This window comes from Fibroporia radiculosa, assembly GCF_000313525.1.
Source record: "Fibroporia radiculosa TFFH 294 genomic supercontigs, scaffold515, whole genome shotgun sequence".
NCBI lineage: Eukaryota > Fungi > Basidiomycota > Agaricomycetes > Polyporales > Fibroporiaceae > Fibroporia > Fibroporia radiculosa.
Window position 1 is genome coordinate 24,481 of NW_012133217.1, and position 24,620 is coordinate 49,100.

A 24,620-nucleotide genomic window follows, 5' to 3' on the forward strand; every position below is an offset into this window, starting at 1 on the left:
ATTATACAGAAGCCGATGCTATACTCTCTGTTACATCCACAATAGCACTTTTCTCATCGAAGTCATGGTCTGACTCGATATCATTTGTTTCCGCGGACAAATCTATCTCCTTGAATGATTTAGCAGCACCACGCGCGGGGAATGCTTGATTCAACATCCAGTACACTAGACCGGACACGCCCATTCCGGTAAAGAACGATAGCTCATAGATGCGAGTTGCTGCCAGCGGCACAGTGCGCCCAGCTGTGCGTGCGATGAAGTATGTAACAGTGTGACAAACAAAAGATAACTCACTCGCTCCAGCAAAACCAACAACATTTATTGATATTCCTGCAATGTATGCGGCATATGCTCTGAATGGTTTGGGTATTCCCATCATATGTATTAGCAGCTCAGTACAATAAATATGCGACTCACCTCAAGTTTGCTCCGTAGGTGTACCAATACCATCCAGACCTGTCAGTACTGTATAAGTCCTTCACGTAGTAGTGCCCTTTATGCACCAAATAGTAGTCTGTTATCTGTGTTGAGGTTGAGAAGACCATAAGTATGCTATGTGAGATGAAGCCTCACCATTACACCGGCAATGGAGCTCAGAAAGACTGAATATGCCGACAGATACGTCGTGAAATTGTTGCTACTCTTTAAGAGGTTCCATGGTGTCATACACAACCCGACAATGGCAGCGATATAGCCTCCCCGACGAATGGTCTGACAAACAAATGAGATCATAGACCCCGTAGTGTACTGCGGATATCATACTATGAAACGCGGGAATAATGCTGTGAGATCACAACCAGCGCTGATTGTATTCGCAGATATATTTGTTCTGTTTGTCGTGATATATGAGATCACTCTCAGAGTGTAAGATTCGAGCACTTACCCCAGCTTTTAGATCAGTGGTGAGACGCCGAAGATTGATTGGTTAAATCTGCGCTAATTCGTAGGAGAAGATCATCACTCACCTGAGCGATGATGAATGCCACTGCAATGAACCACACCTGTGACGCACTAGTTAGCAGAAAAAGCGTACCAAGCGGGAGGCTCACTCCAAATCTCGTGGCGTGCGAGGGCTCGCCGTCCAAAAACATGCCAAGCAAGTCAATGGGAGACCATATGGGCTGACCGTAGATTGCTTCTGATGAGGAACTGACAATGATCCCAATGAAGCACACGACCCCATAGCACAATGGTGCTCCAATGAGTTGAGGAAGGACGGCATCAGATGGCCTTCTAGCTCGAGACGCAAAATCGGGTGCATTTCTTTTAAGGGCAGTATGAGCACAAGCTGGACGGAGGGAGATTGACGTACGTCACAAGCGTGATTGAGTTGCTGATACAGGACATGAAACTCACGACCATTGCCCAGCTCATTTGCGAGCCATGAATGCGTGCTGGTTGACGTACGATGGGGCCCACACCATGTGCTTTAATGATGCACCACACAAAGAATGTTAGCGCAGCAATGGGTACGACAATAGCCTTGAGTGTGAAGAAGTGCCGTCTGGAACACCTTTGTGAGTACGACTATTGGAAACATAAGCATTTAAATCGCTCACATTTTATGTATAGGGAACCATATTGCTGGCAGAGAGATAAGCCAGAATAGAAAGAAGCACATAAAGTCCCGCGTATTGGTTCCGGATGACACGGGCATCGAGTTGGCTGTAGGTAGATAGTCTCAGACAAAGGCGCTCTATGAGCGATAGAGTTCGTACGGATGTTGTTCACGCTCGGCCACATTGCTCGTAACATGACCAAGACACAAGTCCCACCTATGCTGGCTTGAACACCGTACCAGATGCTAATAGCACCGTCATATATAAGTGAAGCTGAAGTCGAGCGAATTTAGAGACAAAATAGATACTCACCAAGCCATGGCAGCGCGGTTAAACACACACCACAGACTCCCCCATAGTCCAAAGCTTGCCCGAGCGACGACAGGGAATGTAATGTGATGCACCGCCCCGGGGCGAGCATTCAAGACAAGGAATGGAGTAACAACTCCATAACCGATCCAGACACAGAGCCAGGCCTGCCACCATGACAGTCCCAATTGTATCATTGAAGATGCGATCATCCATCTACACAATCAATGAGGGGTGTTCGAATACAGCTATACGATTTTGAATCACGTATTGATGTTGAAGCTATCAGCTAACCAGCTAGTAGTGTCATCCGTCATGTGAGACGCTTTCAGTCTTCGCAATAGATCGTAAACGTACTAAGTCACGTAGTTCCATGCTGCCCATGTACGCTTTTCAGGGAGAACAGGGCGGAGGTCATCATTCTTGAGCATTCGATCAGAAGTGAGGATGAAATTGGACTGAAATGGGCATACCGAGAGAAAAGACTGGATGTAAGTCAATTGTGAGTCATCATCATCACGAACCTCCAACTGCTGAAGCCACCAACGTCGTGAAAGCAAAGCGGCCATGGAGTACAGCCGTGGAAATGCAAGCGTAGGGGCGGTCGATTTTTAAAGGGAGCCCTGCTCCAGGCATCATAATCCCATCTTCTATTTCACTGCTTCTCTACTTTTCTATCAGACTCGGGTGGTGCGTTGGGCAGGAACGTGAGATAAGAGTCTGTCAATGAGATAGCTCAGCGCCAATGACCGCTTATCCGACGGCTCACATTCGACGGACATTGACAGATGACTCATTCTCGGAGTCCTGAATAGAGTTGTAACTCTGGGTTTGACCTTCGGCCCTCATTCCTGGAAAAGAAGACAGACAAGGAAAGATGGTTCCCGTGGCTAACTAGATGGTTGTACAAATACATAAAATGCAATCATTGAGGATGTAGTACATGAATGAATACCTATACATTACATTGTCCCAGCGACAGTTATGAAATGAACACCTTGCGCAGATCCGAGAAGTTACACTTCTCGCCGGTCCTTGGACATCGAACAGTCCCGTCGTTCCTCGCTGCCATATCTTCCAGGGCCTGGAGATTAAAAGCATCAGATGTGATCCCGTTAGACACCACCGGGAGCCCATTTCCGTACCTCTTTCGAGTACACTTGTCCATTTGGAAATACTAACGGCATATTGTCCTCGTCCATGATCTTGCCGCTTATCCGGCACACAATGGTAGAATTCACGTGATGGCTGAAAGGCACTTCTTCGGCGAGTCGACCTAGATTTGAGTCACAGACAGGGCAGTCGATATTCTTTCTGTGGGTATCGTAGCATGCGGGGAGCTTGAGAGATGCAAGCCCTGCATACATGGCGAGATGCAAGAGAGGCTCAGATGGCAGAGTGCTGAGGTTATAGATAGCGAGACGAAATGATTGCACTAGCGTAGTCCAACGTGCGAGATCATACAGCCGCTATAAAGTTCGTGAGCGAACATCTCGTCTTGTACTAGTGTAAGGATATACCTTATACGGACCACAGGCGGTTGTTGGCGGGAAACAAAGTAGGGCGGATGCCTGACGGATCTGAGGAAGATGTGTCTCTTGCCATGGCAGAAGATGCTTCTTGGAATATGCAATAGCCTCTACGTGCTTTTGTGCTCTGGCTAATTCGATATATTCTTGGAGTCGCAGATCGAATTCCAACGTATTCTGAAAAGCAAAATTTTTACGTCGTACTTGACACTGATATCGATATAACATGCCTTGACTTTACGAAGGGCAGCTTTGTTCTCGCTACACCAAGCAAGCGCCTCCGTGCAGGTTTGGCGCTTCAAAGCCTCTTCTATTCTTCGTATGTCAGAAAACAATTCGATGTCCACAAGCCTCTGCATACTGTCGTGAGTATCACATTACTACAAGAATAATCATGGCTCGGTTATACATACCTCAACACCTCGCTCAGCTGCGATCGTCTTCGCTGTCTTCACCTTATTGTTACGGAGGGACCAATCGACCAGCCATCGGTCCAGACGTATATCCGCCCATCGTGCGAACTCAGGACTGCTAGTTGACTGCATATCCTCAACGGTCGCAAGGTGTTGCAGCCGTTCTCGCATAACGCCTAACGTAGGCGTTCCAGAAGAAGTGTGCAGATCGGATAGCTGCACACCAACGATATGAATGGACCAACTCGATCCGAACATGAATCATGACTGACCTTCCGCTTCAAATTCTCTACACGAGTAATCATGCCGTCAATGCTCTTGATAGCATCATCGGTACTACTGTGGCCGGTCTTAGATCGTTTTGCCAAATCATGGGCTGCCGTTTGTACCGGCGCAAATTCCTTTTCAATATTTCTTTGCGAGGCACGGAAAACCTTTCTGTAGTTTTCGTATGGTACCTATTCGCACTAAATGGATGCTCAAGAGCGAAAGACGTCTGACTCACCCTTGCAAATGGCTGTTCGAATAGCATAACGCCCTCCACATTTAGCTTGTTTGTGCTCATTGCCGCAAGCTCACAGACACGAGGAAGGCTACAACCTGTCAAAATGCGCTCCTTTATGGAATCCGTACTAAGCACGTTGCCAACTGGGACGAGATACCAGGCGTAACTTCCTAACACGATAGAGGTGGATAAAAGCTAGCAGGAGCGTTCGAGTTCCAAACGACCAAAAGGAAGTAAGAGTTCAAAGGCAAATACCAGTGCAGCGTACGTTAACCTCGCGGCCAGGATATCCAGGCGTGCGGGCTCTAGCCCTTACCATAAGCGCTCGTTCACTCCGGACGCTGCCGACTTGAAGGCGACTTTGTTTGGACAAGCTCAGTCTACTATTCAATCACTTTTAAGCAACGCATACAGTCGTTCCTCTGCGTTCCGCAATGACTTTTCCGTGTTCAGCTCCGAAACTCATTAAAACACTGGACAACGATCGGAAATGTTGTCACAATGCGGTTTACCGACGACGACGTGGGCTACTAGTACTGGATTCCACCTGAGCACTAGAGTCACGTACTTATATGCGCTAGAGAGGATTTTACTGCATTCTTAATTCAGTCGTACTTGGACAGGTGCTTGCGATTTGGAATTTCTACCTTTAAATTTAACGCCTGATGGACCTCAGCACATCTTAGGCAAATGCGACAATTATGCATCTGCTCATCTGCTCAATGAGCGAATTGTATCACCTTGACGACTGCTCGTCGGATTAATGTCCATCTGGAGAACTTCTTAGATTGGGCATAGGTTGCCATGAAAATCAATCTTGTCTCATGTGGACCGGAGTAGGTCTGCACTGCCACCAAGCACACCCATCAGTATTACTGTGAGTATAGACTTGAGCTTATCTGCTGGCCAGCAGTCCTCACCTTTTCCCTGGCAGCGAAATATCGTGGGCCCATTTCATCTTTATTGTTTACTTGTTAAAAGGATTGGCATATGACTCAACTGAAAGCGTTCGTGTCACTGCCAATATTCAGCGATATGTGGGACTGGCTTTGCGGCCCGATGCAACGGGAACGATTGTTGGGATCTGTTCTGATGATTAGCTCACACACACTGAACATGGCCTTCATTCTGTGGCTCACTCTCGCATTTTGTGATGTCCATGGCCATGGTTTGTAAATAGAAATGCTAATCGGCGTCCATCCGCCAGAGGTCCAATTTGTATACCCTGCCGCATCGGGGTTCGCACGGATGCCCGCAACATATCAGACGTCCTTGCTGGAACATATCGATGCATTTCAAAGATAGTCTTCACGCATAGAAATCTCTTGGAGGCGTGTGTCGTATGGTACACTGCACAGCGAATTGTTGTAGAGCAAGATGTGGTGATGTGCTGCTGCTGTGCAATGTTGTATTTCCCTGTGGGACTTGGCACATGGCATGTGGCATGGAGCCTGGAGGGGGGCAAGAGGTCCGCTGATGTCCGAAGCATCCGCTTCACCGGTCCCGCCTGCCCCAGAAGAGGACAAGCGCTGCGGCGGCGCACACAGAGACAGACAACTGACGGAAGCGCGATCTCGTCGCTCCGAGTGCCCGAGTCCATTGCTCGGCCCTCCACCTGCTCCGAATATGCTGCAGCTCCTTTCAGTACTTTTTCCGTCTCGCACAGGCACCAAAAATCCTCACTGCAGCGACGCGGGCGCGGGTCACTGTGGACCACTGCTTCCAAGATTGTGGTTCCGACCTCCATGAAACAATATCTTTGTCCTGGTGCCAGTGCATGTACACACCTCACCCCGGTGTGAAATATCTGTTCACCCATCCTGTAAGTACTAGACCTGAATACCAGCCGCTGAACGTCGACCTCATCACCCTTAGCTTGTGGCCACGGTGTATAGCTTTTCAATGGTGACTTGTTGCCTTGTCACTCGTTCCTGAGCGTGAAGACGATTCCCGCTCATCCCTAGTGCTGACCTACAGAGCCCCGACCGCGGGAGACGAGTTTCCTACATGTCTGGGTGGGTGAATCATGAGTCTCGAGCGTTGGTGCTCACGACCTGAGCCTGCCTCTCAGCAGTGAAGATTCTTGCGGACGAGCCGCCGCTGCTGGCACATTGGTGATCACCCAATATACCCATCCGGGCATCCTTGTTCTAATTACAACGAAGTCCCAAGGGCATTTATCATCGTATCACTCTGATGAATATCTTCTTACGAACGATCAAACGCCACTTGTAGTGGACCTGATGGAAAATTCCATTTTATGTCAGTAAAGCTTCCTCTGAGTTGTGAGGGGGTCACATTTAACATATCCACAATCACAGACCTGACATAACCCGCTACATAGGTATCATATCATGAGCTTCACACTACTGGACCCGGTGCGAGCAATGATGTGCACTGCTTCTTGTTCTGAATGATATCTCTTCCCAGAGTGCTGTATGGTAAAGACCTGAGTTGCTTATAAAATTCTTTCTCCTAGAGAAAATGCAGACGCGTAAATATTCACGGTGTCGGCGCTCTCCACATCCGCCGGCAGCATCTTTAATATTGATGTACACGGTATCCATAACTTTTCTGGATACTGAATAGGTCGCGATCCATTCTTGTCCACATGTTGACGGCATCACACTCGATGACATCCCGAAGGCCGAGCATGCCGCATGCCGCACCCAGATCATACAGTCTGGGTCGAGATCAAAGATGACTTTGCTTCGCGGCACCGCTCTGTCATCTCCGTAAGTTAGCAGGCGGGTCAGTCTGGTCATAATTTCTCCATCATGACACTCAACTGGTGCCACATCTTAGGCAACAATGCTTACACGGCCTCAGGTGAGCGGAAGTCTCGAGCGATATTCAGCGCTCGTCTTCAATCATACGCGTGGAGTCGGACCGCGAGTTACCACTGTTTATACGTTCATCACGGCGACGATTGTTAAGGAATCATACCAACTGTCTCAATTTCGCTCATCGGAATCCATACAACTCGTGCTGGCTTTTGATACTTTTCGTTTTGTGGATTCCGTATACACAAAACGTGGCGCACGGTAAAGCTAACGCCGGCGCGCAAGTACGTGACTTGGTTTCATCTGTTCACGTCCGAATGTCGCATCCGAATGACCATTGCAGACCGAGGAGCTCCATCTTCCCATGATCCTCCTGAGCGCAGTTCTAGCATACAGTTTGCGCGTCCAGCGGCTGGATCCTGAAATCAGCAAACGCCCGCTCAGTTCTCCGGGGCAGGTATGTCGCAGGTGGCGGGCGGTCCAGAAAATGGAAGACTCGGGCATTCGCCGCGAGAAGGTCCATGCCACGTGTGGTGAATGCCGGGTTGTTGACCGCCCAGTGAACTCGAAGGGTGATTGGGAGATGCCGCGCACGCGATCATCACAGATCCTGATTGTCGATTGGGTCTTGTGAAACCCGAGTCACTCGCCGAGTCCTCCGCACTAGCCCTCCGACCTCAACAGCGCAACGCCCTCTACTTGTGCCATAATGTCGCGCATGTGGACTAGATTACGTTCTGAAGGCTCTGTCCTCTACGTCTCTGGCGCCGCGAGCGTCATTGACCATCCCAGCTCGTACATCCATGGTCTGTATATTAGAGGTTCCGTTGAGGAGCCTCACCAGCACAGTTTCGACACCTTTCGCGACGCCACACTTCCCAGCTTTTCCTGCCTTATTTCCTGCCCGCGTAGCCAAGATGAACCCCTTCACGCAAGGAGACTGGAGCGCAGGCTCAGGCATCGCACCCTCCATCTTCGGCGCACTTCCCTCCGCACCCATTACGGCCTCAAAGACAGCGCAGTCCGAGAGCATCGAGTTCAAGTTCACGGACTTTCGTACGACCATTCTCAATTGCACCGTCGTCGGCCCCCAGAACAGGGTGGTGTATCGTGTCACGACCGACTCCGGGGCGGCCTCGGGAACGATGTGGAAGGACAATGAATCCAGGAATGTGGCCATGGTCACCTGGCAGCCGAACCCTGCCATTGAGATGCGGGGCATGACCGCCAAGCAGCGCGTTCGCGACTGGCTTCGCCTGTCATCGGATCAGAGGTACGACCGTCCTGGTGTGATTCCCCTGCGAAGAACAGCTCACCTGCAGCCTCAACATTACAGCAAACGGGTCATGACAATTGGAGGCGTTCAATATGCTTGGTCTCCGATAGACGGCTTCATCTGTGTACGAGTCGCTTATATTCGGTGACCGCTGCGCGATCGACTTACTTGCCCTTCGCTATAGCTCTACAAGCTTCAATCCCAGGCGCCAAGAGTGCTTGCTCGGATTGCAAGAGGCAAAGACACCGTACTCCTCGAGATGACACCGGAAGCCATGCAACTTGGCCTTCTGGAGTCCTCGGTCGTTGCGACTGTTCTATTCACCTGTGGACAGAGCATTGACTAAGTCCAAACACGGCAGCGACCCTGGAAAGAGACTCGCCCTTCTCCGTTCCGGCAGCACCTTCCCCAGTATCCGCATAAATTATCCCAATCGCTCTCACGTCCCCCCTGCTATCTTTGCATGTCGTAGACTTCAGCTTGCACATCTATAACTACACCGTGTAGATCCACCTCACAACCTGAGCCATCCGTAATATAGACTTGTCTCCTCGCTCCTCCTGTCGATGTCCAACGTTTGATGGTGGGCTAGTAAGCGACACGAGAGGCGGACAGTGAGCGAGCGCATGTAAATACACTGTTTCAACTAAAAGTGGATAGCATTCCAACCACCTTATGGCTAAAATCGTGACTCTGGGCGCCGGAGCACCGTCCACGCCAGAAATGTGGCGGAGCCCTATAACACGATTCTGGGTGTTTCAAACCTTCAGGCGTCATAATCTCCGATGCCAGGAACCGCATCTCCCGCGCGATGAGATTAATCGGCGGGTATGTTATCCCATTTGGAGCAAGTAGTTTCCTTATGGCCGACAATGGAGATCACATCTTAGCAGATCTATGTATAATTGGCAAGCAAGGACTCACGTACTGATATGGGCCCAGCCGATCGTAAAAGCAGCCGGACAACAAAATCCTGAAGCTGAGATCTCATCGCCCGCCCGTGTCGAGGCCGAGAACGAGACCAGAAGCTGTAGGACTGGCACAAAATTGCCAAAATGCGGACGGCATCTCGGGAACAGAGATCGAACATAACCGCCACTTAAGTAGGGGTATGAACCCAAAAGCCAGAAGCAGAATGAAACAGGTAGCGCGAGACGATTCAATCTCAGCACTCAGTGGCTGAATGAACACCCACACTAATGCGATAATATTAGCACACTGCGGGACAACAATGGGCGATTCGAGACTCAGATTTACAGCTCATGTCCTTTTTGTCCAGTTCGTCGCACATACACGTAAGTCGCGGTCAGGAAGGACCAGTGAAGACAGCTCATCCGATTATACCGAAACCCAACAGCGTATGTGTCGACATTATGCCACTTCGACCATTTTGAGGAACCTTTCGAATGCGGCGGTCTGTACGTTACGTAGTCGCATACCTTCAGTCATTTGGGGAGCCCGAATGCGAGACTGATACTACGGTATGAAGTCAGACGCGCGATACGCAATATGAAGAAAGACAGCACGTACAAGAACCAGTGGTTTTACTTTGTTGAGGCACACAGCGAGCTTGTTTGTCATTTCTGCAAATGCAGCGGTATGACAAGGGTCCGATCTGTCATTGAATAAATCCGGCAATATTCCTATGATCTTTGGTACGCTGCGGGCGAGCTGCTCCAGCTCCGTCGTGTCCGCTGGATCCGCTGTACCGCTGTGTATACGCTCGTGCAGCTCCGGAAGGCGCGTCAAAATGTGGGCGTAGTCAAGGAAGACCTAACATAATGAGGGAGCAAGAAGAAAGCGTGATGATTGAAGCCATACCTTTCCTCGCTCTTGCCATCCGTCAACGACATGGGGCCTGAATTTGTCAAACAGATCTCTCAATAAATCCAGGTCGCGGCGTATCACTGCGTCAGGTGCGAGTTCCCGTACAGCCAAGTCATGGGCGGCGTTGTATAACCCGGCAGTGAGATATAACTCGTAGGCACCGTAAACATCGCCGCAATCTAGGGCATACGTAGCCTATAAAGTATTGATGAGCGAGAAGACAATGATTAATGATCAGCAATTTTGTTCATACCTTCGCTTCGTTCACCCAGGCCATTGGTAGCTTTAAGCTGCCCACGAGCCCTCTCGTAGTCCAATCGTCTAATCGCCCCGCACAACGGGTCAACAGTTCTTTGACTGCCTTGACTCTCCTGCAAAAACCCATAAATGTTTGCTGACACCGACTGACGACAAAATGAGTACCCTGCGGATCCTTCAATGTGAAGGAGTACAAAGACGGCTTCCTGAATCATGCCTGCCTGCTCCAACTGCAGCGCATAACTATTCGCCAAAAGGTCAGCGCTTGGACTGTGGCCTTCTACGCTAGGCTCGTCTGAATTGCTGTTGTCGATGGCGTCATCCTCTATAGCAGCATGGCCTTCACGATCCGCCAAATCCCTTACGCGCAAACAGCGAGAGAGGATTATATACATATGCCATGCAAGGCTGAAATCGGCTGGAGACGCGCTGAACGAAAGTGGTGAGAGGATAGTGGAGAGGGTGCAGGTAGGATCGGAATGAAGTCTTATAAGCGAATACAGTGCATCCGGGGGGGTAGCAGACGATGGCAAAACCCATGAACGGCTACCAGGCTGGTTGGAATTGACAGACTGCTCGTTGTACCAGGGTATAGGAGAAGCAGTTCCTGAGGACAGATTCTTCCATAGCGCATCGTAAGAAGCGAAGGCATCCGCTATCGTCGACTCCATCGGCTCGCCAAACCATAGATGTAGCCCAAAAATACGCTTCCAATCCAAACCTTTGGTAATAATGACATCAGGACATTGCTCAGGCGCAGCGCCCTTCGACCCTTCCAGTGTATGCACAATTCCAGCTAGTAGTGCATAAATTTTCCGAGTATTTGGGTTGATGTGTGCGTCGATTCGTTGTTCCCGCCACAGTGAGAGTTGCGTTTGTAAATCTGCTCTGAACTCGTCGTCCCCAGGATATTGAGACATCAGCGAAGCAAGCTTGACGTTGCCACTGTCCATAGCAATCTCACAAGCCTTCTCTACTTGATTTCCACTGAGCAAGGTAAACGCGGTGGCTGCCCAGTCTCCGCCAGGGTTATCGCGCAGGTCCGCTTCAACCGAATTTGCGATGGTCGTCTCGAGCCATTTGGACAAAGCCGCCTTTCGTCGTAATGCGTGCGCACGATGTCGGACTTCCATACCAGCCGAATCCGCTAATCGTAAATCAATCGGGTCGAAGAGCGCACGGCCGAGGCGGAAGAGGCAAGCCTCAAAAGATAGGTCGGTAGCCGGGAATTGCGCCGCGAACGATGAGAAGGACAATTGACGAGATGGATTTGCAAATGGCACGCCCTCCGCATCAGACTCGATAGGCGTAGAGCCAAGATGATGCGAAAGAAGCTTCGAGGCACGTTCGGAGGCTTCTCCAATCGGGGCCGCAACAAGTGGAACTGTACTCTTCTGCACTATGGAGCTGTTTGCGGTGGTTTCTCTATATATTTGTGAAGTCACAAATACGCATGAGCAAGGACGCGACTTACGAAGAGCTGTATGGTCCACAAAGCGCGCCGAGGTGGACAAGCGTCCCACTCGGTCCCCAACTAACTCGGAACGAGCGACCTAACGCGAGGCCGGCATCTACAAACGCATCTTCCTTCCCGCTCACCGCCGATGCAGAGCCTTCCACACGAGCATATTTCCGTGAAGGCCGGTATGATGCAGGTTCGATGTCCTGGGCGAACGAAGTCCGCTACACAAATCGAGTAAAATATGAACGATGAATTGATGACTGGCCGAATGGTAGCGCACCTGCCGCGAATCGGCTCGCAAACCCTCTCCCTCAGAGTCTCTACTGTGCTTGCGATTCAGTGACGCGAACAGCGAAGGTTTGCGACGCGTGGCAGGCCGCGACAGCGCCTTCAATGCCGCCTCCTCCTCGGGCATACGGAATAGCGATGTCTGCATAACATGCATTTTCTGCGCGTCCACGCCGAGCTCCCGAGCCCATGGTATAATGGTAGGATCTGCTGCACTTCGTTTAGTTGGTGGCGGTGACTTAATGGCTGGATCAAACTGGACTGAAGGCCGTGCCCGTGGGGCGTTGTCGTCGTCGTCGTCGCTACTGCCATCTAGAGCTGCTTCTTCTTCCGACTCTGTATCCTCCGTAACATGGCTCAGCTCTCGCCTCCTGTCTGGATGCCATGCACCATCTTCTGAGGAGGCGTCAGAGTCTGAGCCAATCTCTTCGTCCACCCGCCGATCGTCCCCAGTTGAGTCGTCCGAATCGTGCGCGATATTGGTTTCTTCTTCATCTTCCTCCTCGCTATCGGTCCAGTATGCTTTAAACCGCGTCATTTTGAGAAGGAAGGAAGGCTGGAATGTACGGAGTATGGAGGCAGAGCTGTTGCCGACGAAGTCGCCAGTGCCACAGCAGACAATACACTCCGTGGGATCCTGCACGTGGAAGAATTATGGGCGCTTCGAGGGATAGCAGCATCCTACTAGTACGGTACACTAAACTTAGACACTAGTGCTACAGTAGTTAGTACTTTAGTACTGTTTGCGCAGTCTGAGCGGACCAGGTGTCAGTTGTATTATGATAGAGAAACCGAAGCTGATACGTTCCCGTGGGATAGATACTCTTACCAACACTTTGTGCAAGCGACTACCCATCAAGGTACGTTATATCACACGTAGCTTCACCACCGTTAAAACGATCATCATGGAACTTCGGTGTGCCATTGCGTGAAGAAAGCAAACAAATACACTCTTTTCGAAAACAACTTGTGGGATAAATTACTACACCAGTAAACGGGCCAAGACGAGCGGATCCGACATTACACCATCTTAGCAAATCGTGGGTCGTGCCATAGTTCGACAACATCGTTGACAAGATTCATGTCTACCGCAAGTTCAAACATTCCAGAATGAGTGAGTTCTCCCCGAGTATGATCGAATCCACATCCACATACCGAGCTCGTCGCCCAGATTGATGCACGCCAGCATTTTAATCGTAGTGGCGTCCACTACATTCCCGATGACCTCAATGTATGCTGTCGTCAAAACAGCTTCCTGTTATACGTGCCATTACGCGCCATGCTTCAACAGCACACAAAGAATCCGCGCACCCTCTGCAACTGGACCTGCACCTCGCCGCCATCCGAGGCTTGGACAATAGCAGTATCACCCTGTACCTGGATTTATCCCGATGTTAGCAAGTCCGAGATATGAGTTGCAAATCGGCGAGATTTGCCCTGATTGTTTTGCATGTGAGCCGGACTGTTCGTCCTTGGAAAGTCGCGAGGCGTGCTGAATTCACACGAGGAGAAGCGTGCTCAGCCATGTTTGGGGGAAATGGCTACGACGAATAGATGGAGCGTGTCAAAATGGAGCGGTGGAGGGTCTGGTGAATCGCGATGGTCCTTAGCGGACGCGATCCCCAAGCGCGGCCTCCCTAACTTAACTGTCGCGTATCGTCACGGTCACGCGCCCGCGTTATGAGCGCTTGACGGTGTAATAAGTTGCATCGGCAACTTATGCCACCAGCCGAACTCTAGTAGCTAAGTAATATCATGTCGCCAGTGGCATCTGCGAACCACAACCACTTGATTCAAATACAATTTCATTACGATCAGGTAGGGATCGTATGCTATGCCTTATTAACATACTACTAGAACAGTAAACAACGCATATCACTGTGATCCTCGTCAAATGAAATAAAATCGTCAATTTCGTCACGGAGAAAGCGAGCCGCCATAAAAGACTGAGAAGTAGAATATAAGTGCAAAATTTACAGAGGTATTTTATAGTAGTACTCACGGTATTTCGCAGTGTAGGGGACAGATATGTTGCTGCTCTTCCCGAAGGTGCACTGCGAATTAAGTGTAAGTCACAACGACAAGGTGTACCGCCGTAGCAGATGCTCACAGATGATGGTGGTTGTCCGCCGACAGTGTCATATCGGAAGACCTCCTGAGCAATCTCACCCTCCAAATTGAGTATTTCCAACCAGGCAATATCTGTCGTTGCATTGTTTGGTGACGGGAGCGTGCCATTCCCCTTGCCAATCATGAACGCGTTCGGGTTGCCCTCGAACTTGCCGGACGACGTGAAGTCCCACTTGGGGTTGAGACCAGCGCTGGCGTTGAGGGGATTGGGGACGAAGTAGTGCTGAGCAAGATTCTGTGGCGGGTTGAGGAAGTGGATAAAATCGATGACAAGGGCAATGGAGACGTTGGCATCGACCCATACGTCGTATGCAGGCTCCTGGACGGTGCTGAACCAAGTGGCATTGACGTAGCAAGAAAGGTCGAACAGCTCCGCGTATGCGCCAACATTCCTGTCGTCCCAATTTAAGATTGGTGACTGGAAGAAAGGGGTAGATGACCTACAAGTACGTGTTACTGGAAGTGCATGTGTAGTTCTGCACTCCGAATCCGAGACCGATAAAGTGCGGCTCGAGGTCCTTGGGCACAACGAGCTGGGTCTGGTTCGGAGGAAACTGGGGCACGAAGGTCGAAATGTTGCAGTCCGCCGCACTGCCCCATCCTGACCCGTTCCAATTGTTAGATGCCCAGCCGTTGTGAAGGGCAGAGGCTGCCGAACCAGCCAGGAGAGCGCGAATGGCTGAGGGGACAGCGACCATGGTGGAAGCAAAATAAAAGTGGGCGTCAACTTGAAGGTGGAGAGTGGACTGGACTAAGCGTGGCTGCCTAGCCGACGCTTTATAGGATAGTGGATATACGATCGGCTTCGCGTAGGCGCTAGGCGAGCGGGATGCGTGGCGCCCCCGATCACAGCATGCCGAGGCGATGAGAGAATTAGGAGACAGGTAGTGTTGCTATGAATTGAGGTGAAGCTGAACTTCAGGCGTCGGAGTTGATAGCTCAAGGTCACTTGAGGCGATTTCAAGGTCGGGGTCGCCCTCGTCCTTCGAGTCCCCGCGATATCGTGCGTTAAATTGTGCGTTTTAGGTCCAACGCTAAGAACTTGACTCCACGCAGAGATGATGACTGCGGACAGTAGCATTTGCCACCGCCGACTAAACCCATAGGGCTTCCTCTGAAGCAATGATGACTGCACGAGGTCATTCTGCAGCTTGGCTGGCGTCCCGTTCGCGCAGGCTGGGATCTCCGCTGTATAGTAAGCGCCCAGGCGAGGGTGTCGGATCATCGCTGAATGAGACCCTGCGTAGTAAGTGCGGCAGTGCACTCAGTCACCAGTCCAATTGCTGCCCTGAGTAGTGCGCACTCCCGCGTGAAACACAAAACAACGACATGACTCTTGAAATGACTTGTAGGCCACCAACTCGTACGACACGCCGAGGGACACGGGCAACCTGCAGAGATGATGAAGGTAGTCACCGACAATGCGTAGAATACCTGTGCAAAATAGCAACCCAAAGATAACCGTGGCAGCGTGGCAACAGCGTGAGCCCGCCGTCTCTTGAGAAGAGCTTGACGAAGCGGTCTCCGCAGGACGCGTGGTTTGAAACCAGATCCCAATAATTGATTGGCTGGTGATTACCTGCGAATCACGTCTTGGGAATTACCACTGGTTTAATCCAAACATCCGAGTCTTTACATAAGGACAACATGTCAGCTCGGTGAGTCTGCGCCAGGGTGCCTTGCAAATTTTCTGGAGTCAGCAGTGCAATGTAAAACACAGGATGGGGGTGAGCATATCTGTTAAGTTTTAGGAGATGTCCAAATTTAGCACCCAAATCGCGCCTTCTCTGATCGGTGAACGACGAATCTATAAGATCATGTCGTTGTCGACTCTTTTTCTCACGTGTGGCCACAAAGCTGACAGCTGCCACCACGGCGGCTCAGACTCCCCTTACTTACTCAGCACTCACGCAGACTTGGCCTCTTGATTAGCGTCACCAGGGCATACTAGTACTTGCTATCCGACATCAGTCTTTTTCTATTCATGAACGTTAAACGTTGACGCAACTTCGGTGCTGCATTAGCACCAATGATTGCTGCTGCTAAGCTGACTCACTAGTCATCCACCGCATGCGAAAGCTACCTAGGGCTTTACAGCATCACGGTGGGTACACTGCAAATGGCAAGTCTGTCTTAGCGTTTGCATGCCTATGAGCCAGATTGCAGAGGCTGCAGTGGGTAGAGAGTGGCCACCGGTATTGATACAGCGGCACGCTTGCATGTGTCCTATCATAACCCCGTTTGAACTCTATCGTCGCCGTTCAATTCAGTCTACGTGTAGCTCTTATTTCTCTTTTTGCCCTGTGGCCTTATGGTTAGACTGTGACGAGAGCCCCCGTTATTGCGACATACCTACTAGTGCTACAAGTAGCGAGGTCACCGTAAGCCCCTAGTACATTTACTGAAGCAGAGTCAGTCAGGATGATTCTCGTCAAAAAAAAATGAAACATATTACCTTGGGGCCTACTATAATATCGCGAGATCGGTGTACAATGAATATGATCAATCGTACTCAAAACAAAGTGAACAATATCGAGTATCAATCAAATCGAGCTGATCAGAGCTCAGATCTCAGCACAAGTAAGACTGTAAGAGTAGGGCAACGTCAACAAACCGAACCCAATCAGTCCGACGTGTTTCATCTCAAACTCTTCCTTCGTTCGGACAGCACGACTTCGTCAGGAAGACGCTAGCCTTAGCTTACATCTTGTTACCCCAGACCAAGTGCCGAAATTAGCTGACGGGGCAGTGCTTGCTAGGCGGTCTCATGCTCTTGTGATGGGCTTTACTCTGTTGCTGCTAGTGCTCTCCATATTCTGCGGCTTCTTGTCTACTAGCTTTGAGTGGAATACAAGCCTCCTCGTTTTGCCACCATCAGACCACCTGAGCTACGCAGCACTTGCGCCCGCTACCCCTCGTATACTGCTCCTTACCGCACACCCGGATGACGAGTGCATGTTCTTCGCGCCTACATTGCTATCTCTCCACAGCCTAGCTAGCGACTTAGAGGTCTTCTCTCTATGTTTATCCGTGGGCAATGCAGATGGTCTGGGAAAGATCAGAAGACGCGAGTTGGAACGGAGTCTAGATGTGTTGGGTGTAGAGGCAGGGAGGAGGTGGATTGAAGACAGGCCGTGAGTACTCAGTCTCGTTGATGACTTGTCTGTTGCCAAAGCCATTCATCCGTTGCCCCATACCGTGTGATGTCACTATTCAATATTGCCGACGACTGCAATGATATCAGCATGTTTCCCCATTGCCGTAAATATGAACGCAGTCGTCGTTCGCTGCTGTAAGCACACTGATCAAATATCATTTAAAAGTGACCTGCAAGACAACTTTACGGCGCGTTGGGATGCCGACATCATTGCAGACGTGCTCAAGCCATATGTTCTCCAGGGCAAAATTACGACTGTATGTCAGTCTTGCCCTACCCCACACCATCGTGTCTGTTGACTATCTGCATAGATTCTAACGTTTGACCACCTCGGTATCTCCGCACACCCAAACCACATGTCCCTTGCCCAGGGAGCTGGTCACCTAATCGCCTCGTTGTCCGCTACGAATACTTCCGCAGCCGTACCTCGCCTCTTCACACTCGTCTCCGCGCCTCTTCTCCGAAAGTACACCGGTCCCCTCGCTGCTATCATCGCCAAAGCCAGAGGCTTCCTCTTCGATACATGGGGAAGGATCAATAACTTTCCCCACTCAGGCGCTGATTCTGGCACAGTCCAGCCGCCCCAGATAGGGTCGGCCGCGGACGCTCGAACGACGTCAGTCTTCGTGTCGAGCGTGACGGAGTACACAAGAGCGCTCCGAGCGATGACGGAGCACCGTTCTCAGCTTGTATGGTTCCGGTGGTTGTATGTCGCGTTCTCCCGGTACATGTGGGTGAACGAATGGGTTGAAGTCGTGGCTGCGACCGCCGCAGCGCCAGTGTCTATGGCGAGCCCTGAGGGATGAGTAGTCGCACGAGCAGCCACGCTGTGATGGAAGTAATTCTACATATCGGATGAGCTACACCGAGACACCAACTGCCTGACCAAGAGTGATATCATTATGCGCACTTATGCAGGCGCCGTATGGCGAATACCGCCCACTGTTCCGGAAGTCAGACTTCCAAGCCAGTTTCGCAGCCATCCCACGCCATGGCCCTCGGCGTGAGCCCTCCCTGTACGCGTCGCCCCGTGTGCCCACCACGTACGGAATTTGAAGCCCAGATCAGACAGGAGAGGACTGATGAATACGCCGGCGACGCCTCTGCGTGATGGAGAACGGTATTCGACCGATGAGCAAGACGTACATCACGACAAGGGTGGTGGAGACAATACATACCTTGCCACGCCCTGGAGTAACGGGCTGATGACCTGGTCCCTCGTCGTGACCCAAAACACCCTGCCCCATTGAATGCGCAGGGTCGGGCCTGTCGTGGCTCTCGCTTTGCCCTTCTCGCCTGACGAATTTTCCCCCACCGTCACGTAGGAGCTGAGACTTTGTAGGTAGCTATTTTCGAACCGACGGTCGATGATGGGAGGGATTCCGAGACGGCGGGGCCGAGAGTGTGAGTATTCTCGCATGCGTGCAACCTCGAGTTCCTCATCCGTGTCGGAATACTCCTGCATGTGCGCGAGGTCGCTGAAATGATAGCTGAGACCACGCGTCGATTGGTCGGCGAGGGTATCCCTGGACGTCATGATGGCTGTTCTCCTTCAACAGCGCGCTCGGACAGGAGGACGCAGTAGGAGCGCGCGAGTAAGTGCTGCACGTAATTGCCAGTTGAATCCCTTGGCAGGAGAAATTAAGGAGAAATGTCCTGTTTACTAAACGAGTGACCGGCGATCGAAATCGTTTGCGCACAAGGTCGGAGAAGCGGAGAGTGTAATAAAACGTCGGAGCCAGGAGAAATTGTGGCACGACCCCTGCGTCGATTAGCGGATGCCACCGGAACACTCGGCAGAGGCGGTTTTTTATGAACCGTTGATCGTGGCACCGGTTGTGACTGCAAAATTCTCACGAAAGCTCTACTTATCGTTAGGTAAATGGCTGCAAATGGATGAATACCATCTATAATAGGCAGGCACCTATCATCGAGGCGCCCAAGTTCACCACTGGGTCTAGACACACTCGAATGTCTCCCGAGTACATCCGGGGGACACGGGCTCGGAAACATGGGGGATCACTTTCTGAGGTATGCCATCATAGAGAATCTCAACATATGTCGACTCAGATCTCACCGCTGATTGCTGAACTTTGTGTTGTCGGATTATCTGCGTCACGAAGGTCAGGCAACATCCTTTATTTTTTTTCTGAGCAAAGAACATCTGCGTAGGCCAGCAGAAATAGCCATCCGCACATTTATTCCATAGGCTCAAGTTGTCGTACATTGAACCGACGAACAAATCTTGCGTCGCTTACGTCCGGTCTTCATCTCCGTTTGCCTCCGGCGCATTGACGCTTGGCCGGGACCGTCATCGATTCTGTCCGCACTGACTTCGCCCCACGCATGTATCAACCACTGGCCTGCGTGTTCTTCCTACACAAGATCGCACAGGATAGTCACTCCTCCCCCACCCCGGCTCAATGATGTAGGCCCTCCTGCATGGCCAGCGCCTCGTCCGCCGGGCTCTCTGACATAATTCGAATCCCTGGCGACCGAATCGTGATGCCGGCCAACCACAGACGTTCAAATAGGACACTGCGCGCCGCTGATCCAATGCCTACTTAAAGCACCGGTGTCTGCTGCTCCACTGCCTCCAACGCGTTCCTCACTTCGACTTCCACCTTCTACCTCCCAGCACACTCTATCACCATGCCCGCCGTCGACGTCCACGCACTCGAGACAGTCTCCGACGCTGTCGACGAAGGTCAGTCTGCGTCGTTCTCCAGATCCTCGTCGCGATCTGACGATGGGGGCGGTTGGGTTTCGTTCTAGTGAACAAGTTCAAGGGCACCGTATCGAACGACACCTGGAACGCAGCGTCCGAGTTCGACGCAGATAAGAACAAAGCGGCGTTCCGCCAATACGAGGATGCATGCGATCGTGTCAAGAACTTCTATCGCGAGCAGCACGGTATGTACTGACTGCATCGTACAGCGCAGGGCGGGGGCTAATGAGCACTCCCCTCACAGAGAAGCAAACTGTAGAGTTCAATCTGCGCGCGCGTGAGAGCTTCAAGAAAACGGTCCGCGCCAGGATGGGTAGGTGTACATAAGATTGATGTGTCCGAGACACATGCTCACAGCGTCCGGACCTTCGTGATTAGGCATATGGGAAGCGATGGAAATGCTCAACACCCTTGTGGACGATTCGGATCCAGATGTGAGATCCGTGCTGCTACTCTGTCCGATGCTCCACTCACGCCCCGCACAGACGAGTCTTACCCAGATTGAGCATCTCTTGCAGACTGCGGAAGCGATCCGGCGGGATGGGAAGCCTGAGTGGATGCAGGTACGCCGTGTCGCCAGAGCGCATGTTCCTGAATATCAGTTGATGGCTTCTATAGGTTACTGGCCTGGTGCATGATCTCGGGAAGCTGTTGTATCTGTTTGGGTCGGAGTACGTGTGATCTTGCGCTGATCGCGTCAGACATGCTAATGATCTGTACGTTCACGCAGAGGCCAATGGGACGTCGTGGGTGTGAGTGCATCCGGAGCTGACTGATTTTGGATCTCATTGACGTTGGCTGTGCGACAGGACACTTTCGTCGTCGGGTGCAAGTTTTCCGAGAAAAACATCTATCCTGAGACGTTCGAGAGCAATCCGGACCACGCTGATCCGGTTTACTCCACTGAGTATGGTGTCTACGCACCACATTGTGGTCTGGAGAACGTGATGCTGTCATGGGGACACGACGAGGTACGCGCGGCGATCCAGTCAACGTCCCGGTTCTGATTGTGCTGCGCAGTACCTGTACAACGTCCTGAAAAACCAGAGCCGTCTTCCGGAAGACGCGCTGTACATGATTCGCTATCATAGCTTCTATCCGTAAGTGGTCTGCGTGGGTCGACCGGCTGTGTCTAAATGTCTGTTTTGCTGCAGATGGCACCGGGAAGGGGCATACTCGCATCTGACAAACGCTGCCGATGAGCGCGCGCTGGCGGCTGTGCGCGCGTTCAACCCGTATGATTTGTACAGCAAGAGCGACGAGGGAGTGAATCCGGAGATGCTCCGGCCGTATTACCAGGGGCTAATCGCAAAGTTCTTCCCCGACGTGATTGAATGGTGACATGTTTAGTGAGCGCGACAGAAAAGGGTGTTGGTGTTGCAGCCTTGATAGAGTGCTGATGTTAGTCGTAAATTATACCTACTTGCGTTGAATTTCGTTCCATCTTGTTTCTTTTTTGTAGTTGTTCTCGTTGTGCATGTTCCTAGACGTAATAATACACTACTGATCTGAATCTGGATGGTATTGAGATTGGGACAAAGCACGATCTTAAACGCCTTCCGGTTTTGGCCGGGGGTGTTGCCGCGATGGAGTCGAGTCACTGCGACGTCCGTCTCCTGCATTCCACCGAAAAAACTTGCCCTGCGATCGATAACCAACGATACAATCGCCGACTCTCCCCAGGCTGCTCGCCGTGGCTCTCCTCCGCCGCGCGCTCTTCTCTTCTGTACCACCACTTGTATCTCTCCGCCGCCCCTGCGTCCGTACGCTCTGCAAAATGTCCACCGACGCCCCCGCCGCGGGCTCCAGCTCGCCCTCGCCCTCGCCCTCGCCCTTCAAGCTTCCCCCAAACCTCCCCCCGCTCCCCCTCGTACCCGGCACCGACCCCGAGCGTTGCGTGCTCGACGCATTCCGCACCGCCATCGCTCAGCGTGTGGCGGATGCCCTGCCCCCGCTGACCGTCGAGCAGGCCTATCAGGGCGTCGACTACGGAAAAAAGGGCGTCGACTTCACCGTTGCCCTGCCCCGGTTCCGGCTACCGGGCAAGGTCGACGAGCTGGCTGCGAAGGTCCTGAGCAACGTGAGTGGTCTCCCTGTCGCCCGTCTCCCTCCTCCTCCGATCGCGCGACATCCGCGCCCTTGCCGTCGCTCTCCGTGGCTGCGCCCGAGCTCGTTGCGGGAGCGTCGTGTGTTCACTGCTTTTGGCACTGTTAGTTCCAGCCCGACGAGTGGATCGACAACATCGTGCACGACAAGGCGTTCCTGCACTTCACGCTGCGCACGCGCACGCTCGCGCGGCTCGTGCTCGACCAGGTGCACGCGCTCACACACGAGACGGCGTCCGGCGCGCCCGAGTACGGCACGCATGCCACGGGGCGCGGAAAGCGCGTCATCATTGAGTACTCCTCGCCCAACATCGCGAAGCAGTTCCACGTCGGCCACCTGCGCAGCACCATCATCGGCGCGTTCCTCGCGAACCTCTACAAGGCCTGCGGGTGGGAAGTCATCTCCATGAACTATCTCGGCGACTGGGGTACCCAGGTGAGTATCCTCTCTTTCCGTCTGTCTCTGCCCAGCCGCGCCCGCTGACGCCGCAGGGCCCAGTTTGGTCTGATCGCGGTCGGATTCGACAAGTACGGCTCGCGCGAGGAGCTCGAGAAGGACGCGATCAAGCACCTGTTTGACGTGTACGTGAAAATTAACAAGGACGCCGAGACGGATCCGGCAGTCAAGGCGGAGGCGGCGGCGTTCTTCCGGCGGATGGAGGACGGGGACGAGGAGGCGCTGGCGAACTGGCGGGTCTGGCGCGAGCTGTCCGTGCGCAAGTACGAGGAGGAGTACGCGCGGCTGAACGTGCGCTTTGACGTGTACACGGGCGAGAGCCAGGTGGGGAAGGAGGCGCAGGCGCAGGCGTTGCAGCGGCTGGAGGACATGGGGCTGATCGACGAGCACGAGGGCGCGAAGCTGGTGAACCTGGAGCAGTGGAAGATGGGCAAGGCCGTCGTGCGCAAGAAAGGTGCGTGCCCCGCTCCGCCCGCGGATGTGCGCCCCGGTGCTGACTGTGCCCGCGCACAGACGGGACGTCGATCTACCTGACGCGGGACATTGGCGGGGCGACGGAGCGGTACGAGAAGTACAAGTTCGACAAGATGATTTATGTGATCTCGTCGCAGCAGGATCTGCACGTGAAGCAGTTCTTCAAGGTGCTCAAGCTGATGGAGTTCCCGTGGGCGGACCGCCTCGAGCACGTCAACTACGGGCTCGTGCTCGGGATGAGCACGCGGCGCGGGACCGTCGTGTTCCTGAACGAGATCATGCGCGAGGCGGGCACGGTGATGCACGAGCAGATGCGCAAGAACGAGGAGAAGTACAAGAACGTCGAGGACCCCGCCGCCGTCGCGCAGGAGATCGGCATCACCGGCGTGAAGATCCAGGACATGGCCGCGAAGCGGTGCGTGCGCAGCCCCGCCCCGCCCCGCCTGCCCGTACTGACGGACTGACGGACTGACGCGCCGCGCAGGATCAACAACTACACGTTCAACTGGGACCGCATGCTCTCCTTCGAAGGCGACACGGGCCCGTACCTGCAGTACGCGCACGTGCGCATCGCGTCCATCTCGCGCAAGAACCCCGCGCTGCTCCCGCTCCCGCCGCGCGCGGCGCTCGACACCGCGCTGCTCACGGAGCCCGCCGCGCGCGAGATCGTGCTCCTGCTCGGGTCGTACCCCGACGTCGTCGCGACCGCGCTGCGCACGCACGAGCCCAGCGGCGTCGTCACCTTTGCGTTCCGCCTCGCGCACGCCATCTCGAGCGCGTGGGAGACCGTCGTCGTCAAGGGCGCGCCCGACGAGCCCACCGCGCGCGTGCGCATGTGGATGTACCTCTGTGCGCGCGACGTCCTCGGCGCCGCGATGCGCCTGCTCAGTCTGCAGCCGCTCGAGCGCATGTAGCGCGCGGGCCCCGTCTCTTCTGCTCTCCGTACCCCATACACCGCCCAAAAGCCGCGTGCCACTCCCCTGTACTAGTACCTACCATACCAATCCTCACCCGTTCCACAGTGCTCGACGACGCTTTGTCGCGTCCACACAGCGCTGCACGCCAGCACCGTGGGCAATTGACGAAGTTCGGCGGTCGAACATGCGTCGGAAAATGGCCGCGAGAGATCGCATTTTCCTGCAATGTTCGAAGAGTGATCACTTAGCCGGGCTTTACATGCAAAGAACATTGCAAGTGGGCCAATCAGAGGCTACCGAGCTGCCATGTTCGGTTCCCGAATGTAATATCTAATGCTCGAGCACAGAAAATGGAGTGAGAATGCGATCTTCTTTTGGCGCATGTTCGGTACATGCTCGACGGTCGGACGTCGCGTTCTGCCCGCAGTGCAGTGGGGGGGGGG

General features: G+C 52.8%; 8 protein-coding genes across 8 annotated transcripts; 4 read left to right on the top strand and 4 right to left on the bottom strand.

Annotated features, from left to right (window-relative positions):
* Nucleotide 1: 1 nt before the first annotated feature.
* On the bottom strand, nt 2-2,437 carry FIBRA_01224 (uncharacterized protein; the record flags this gene model as incomplete). The annotated part of the gene is made up of 13 exons (XM_012323102.1): nt 2-243; nt 295-353; nt 418-521; nt 574-711; nt 966-1,001; nt 1,050-1,263; nt 1,313-1,504; nt 1,560-1,665; nt 1,719-1,804; nt 1,872-2,084; nt 2,136-2,165; nt 2,226-2,290; nt 2,342-2,437. 13 exons carry the CDS (start codon nt 2,435-2,437, stop codon nt 2-4), a joined length of 1,581 nt encoding a protein of 526 aa, XP_012178492.1.
* Nucleotides 2,438-2,850: 413 nt separating this feature from the next.
* FIBRA_01225 (uncharacterized protein) lies at nt 2,851-4,375 on the bottom strand (the record flags this gene model as incomplete). The annotated part of the gene is made up of 7 exons (XM_012323103.1): nt 2,851-2,952; nt 3,014-3,337; nt 3,389-3,574; nt 3,634-3,750; nt 3,811-4,026; nt 4,083-4,268; nt 4,316-4,375. 7 exons carry the CDS (start codon nt 4,373-4,375, stop codon nt 2,851-2,853), a joined length of 1,191 nt encoding a protein of 396 aa, XP_012178493.1.
* Nucleotides 4,376-7,807: 3,432 nt separating this feature from the next.
* On the top strand, nt 7,808-8,720 carry FIBRA_01226 (uncharacterized protein; the record flags this gene model as incomplete). Its single annotated transcript, XM_012323104.1, has 4 exons — nt 7,808-7,904; nt 7,948-8,371; nt 8,435-8,498; nt 8,559-8,720. 4 exons carry the CDS (start codon nt 7,808-7,810, stop codon nt 8,718-8,720), a joined length of 747 nt encoding a protein of 248 aa, XP_012178494.1.
* Nucleotides 8,721-9,745: 1,025 nt separating this feature from the next.
* On the bottom strand, nt 9,746-15,037 carry FIBRA_01227 (uncharacterized protein; the record flags this gene model as incomplete). Its single annotated transcript, XM_012323105.1, has 12 exons — nt 9,746-9,850; nt 9,905-10,147; nt 10,196-10,396; nt 10,455-10,572; nt 10,625-11,884; nt 11,934-12,142; nt 12,202-12,846; nt 13,236-13,294; nt 13,365-13,464; nt 13,521-13,586; nt 14,320-14,731; nt 14,784-15,037. 12 exons carry the CDS (start codon nt 15,035-15,037, stop codon nt 9,746-9,748), a joined length of 3,672 nt encoding a protein of 1,223 aa, XP_012178495.1.
* A 2,080-nt stretch (nt 15,038-17,117) lies between these two features.
* Nucleotides 17,118-18,302, top strand: FIBRA_01228 (uncharacterized protein; the record flags this gene model as incomplete). Its single annotated transcript, XM_012323106.1, has 3 exons — nt 17,118-17,473; nt 17,663-17,753; nt 17,808-18,302. The coding sequence occupies 3 exons, from the start codon at nt 17,118-17,120 to the stop codon at nt 18,300-18,302; spliced, it is 942 nt and encodes a 313-aa protein (XP_012178496.1).
* A 104-nt stretch (nt 18,303-18,406) lies between these two features.
* On the bottom strand, nt 18,407-19,033 carry FIBRA_01229 (uncharacterized protein; the record flags this gene model as incomplete). Its single annotated transcript, XM_012323107.1, has 2 exons — nt 18,407-18,599; nt 18,675-19,033. 2 exons carry the CDS (start codon nt 19,031-19,033, stop codon nt 18,407-18,409), a joined length of 552 nt encoding a protein of 183 aa, XP_012178497.1.
* Nucleotides 19,034-20,148: 1,115 nt separating this feature from the next.
* On the top strand, nt 20,149-21,565 carry FIBRA_01230 (uncharacterized protein; the record flags this gene model as incomplete). The annotated part of the gene is made up of 10 exons (XM_012323108.1): nt 20,149-20,203; nt 20,272-20,409; nt 20,469-20,537; nt 20,603-20,658; nt 20,710-20,787; nt 20,843-20,895; nt 20,955-20,976; nt 21,034-21,195; nt 21,245-21,324; nt 21,379-21,565. 10 exons carry the CDS (start codon nt 20,149-20,151, stop codon nt 21,563-21,565), a joined length of 900 nt encoding a protein of 299 aa, XP_012178498.1.
* Nucleotides 21,566-22,001: 436 nt separating this feature from the next.
* FIBRA_01231 (uncharacterized protein) lies at nt 22,002-24,174 on the top strand (the record flags this gene model as incomplete). Its single annotated transcript, XM_012323109.1, has 5 exons — nt 22,002-22,304; nt 22,439-22,765; nt 22,829-23,240; nt 23,300-23,675; nt 23,745-24,174. 5 exons carry the CDS (start codon nt 22,002-22,004, stop codon nt 24,172-24,174), a joined length of 1,848 nt encoding a protein of 615 aa, XP_012178499.1.
* Between the last annotated feature and the right edge of the window lie 446 nt (nt 24,175-24,620).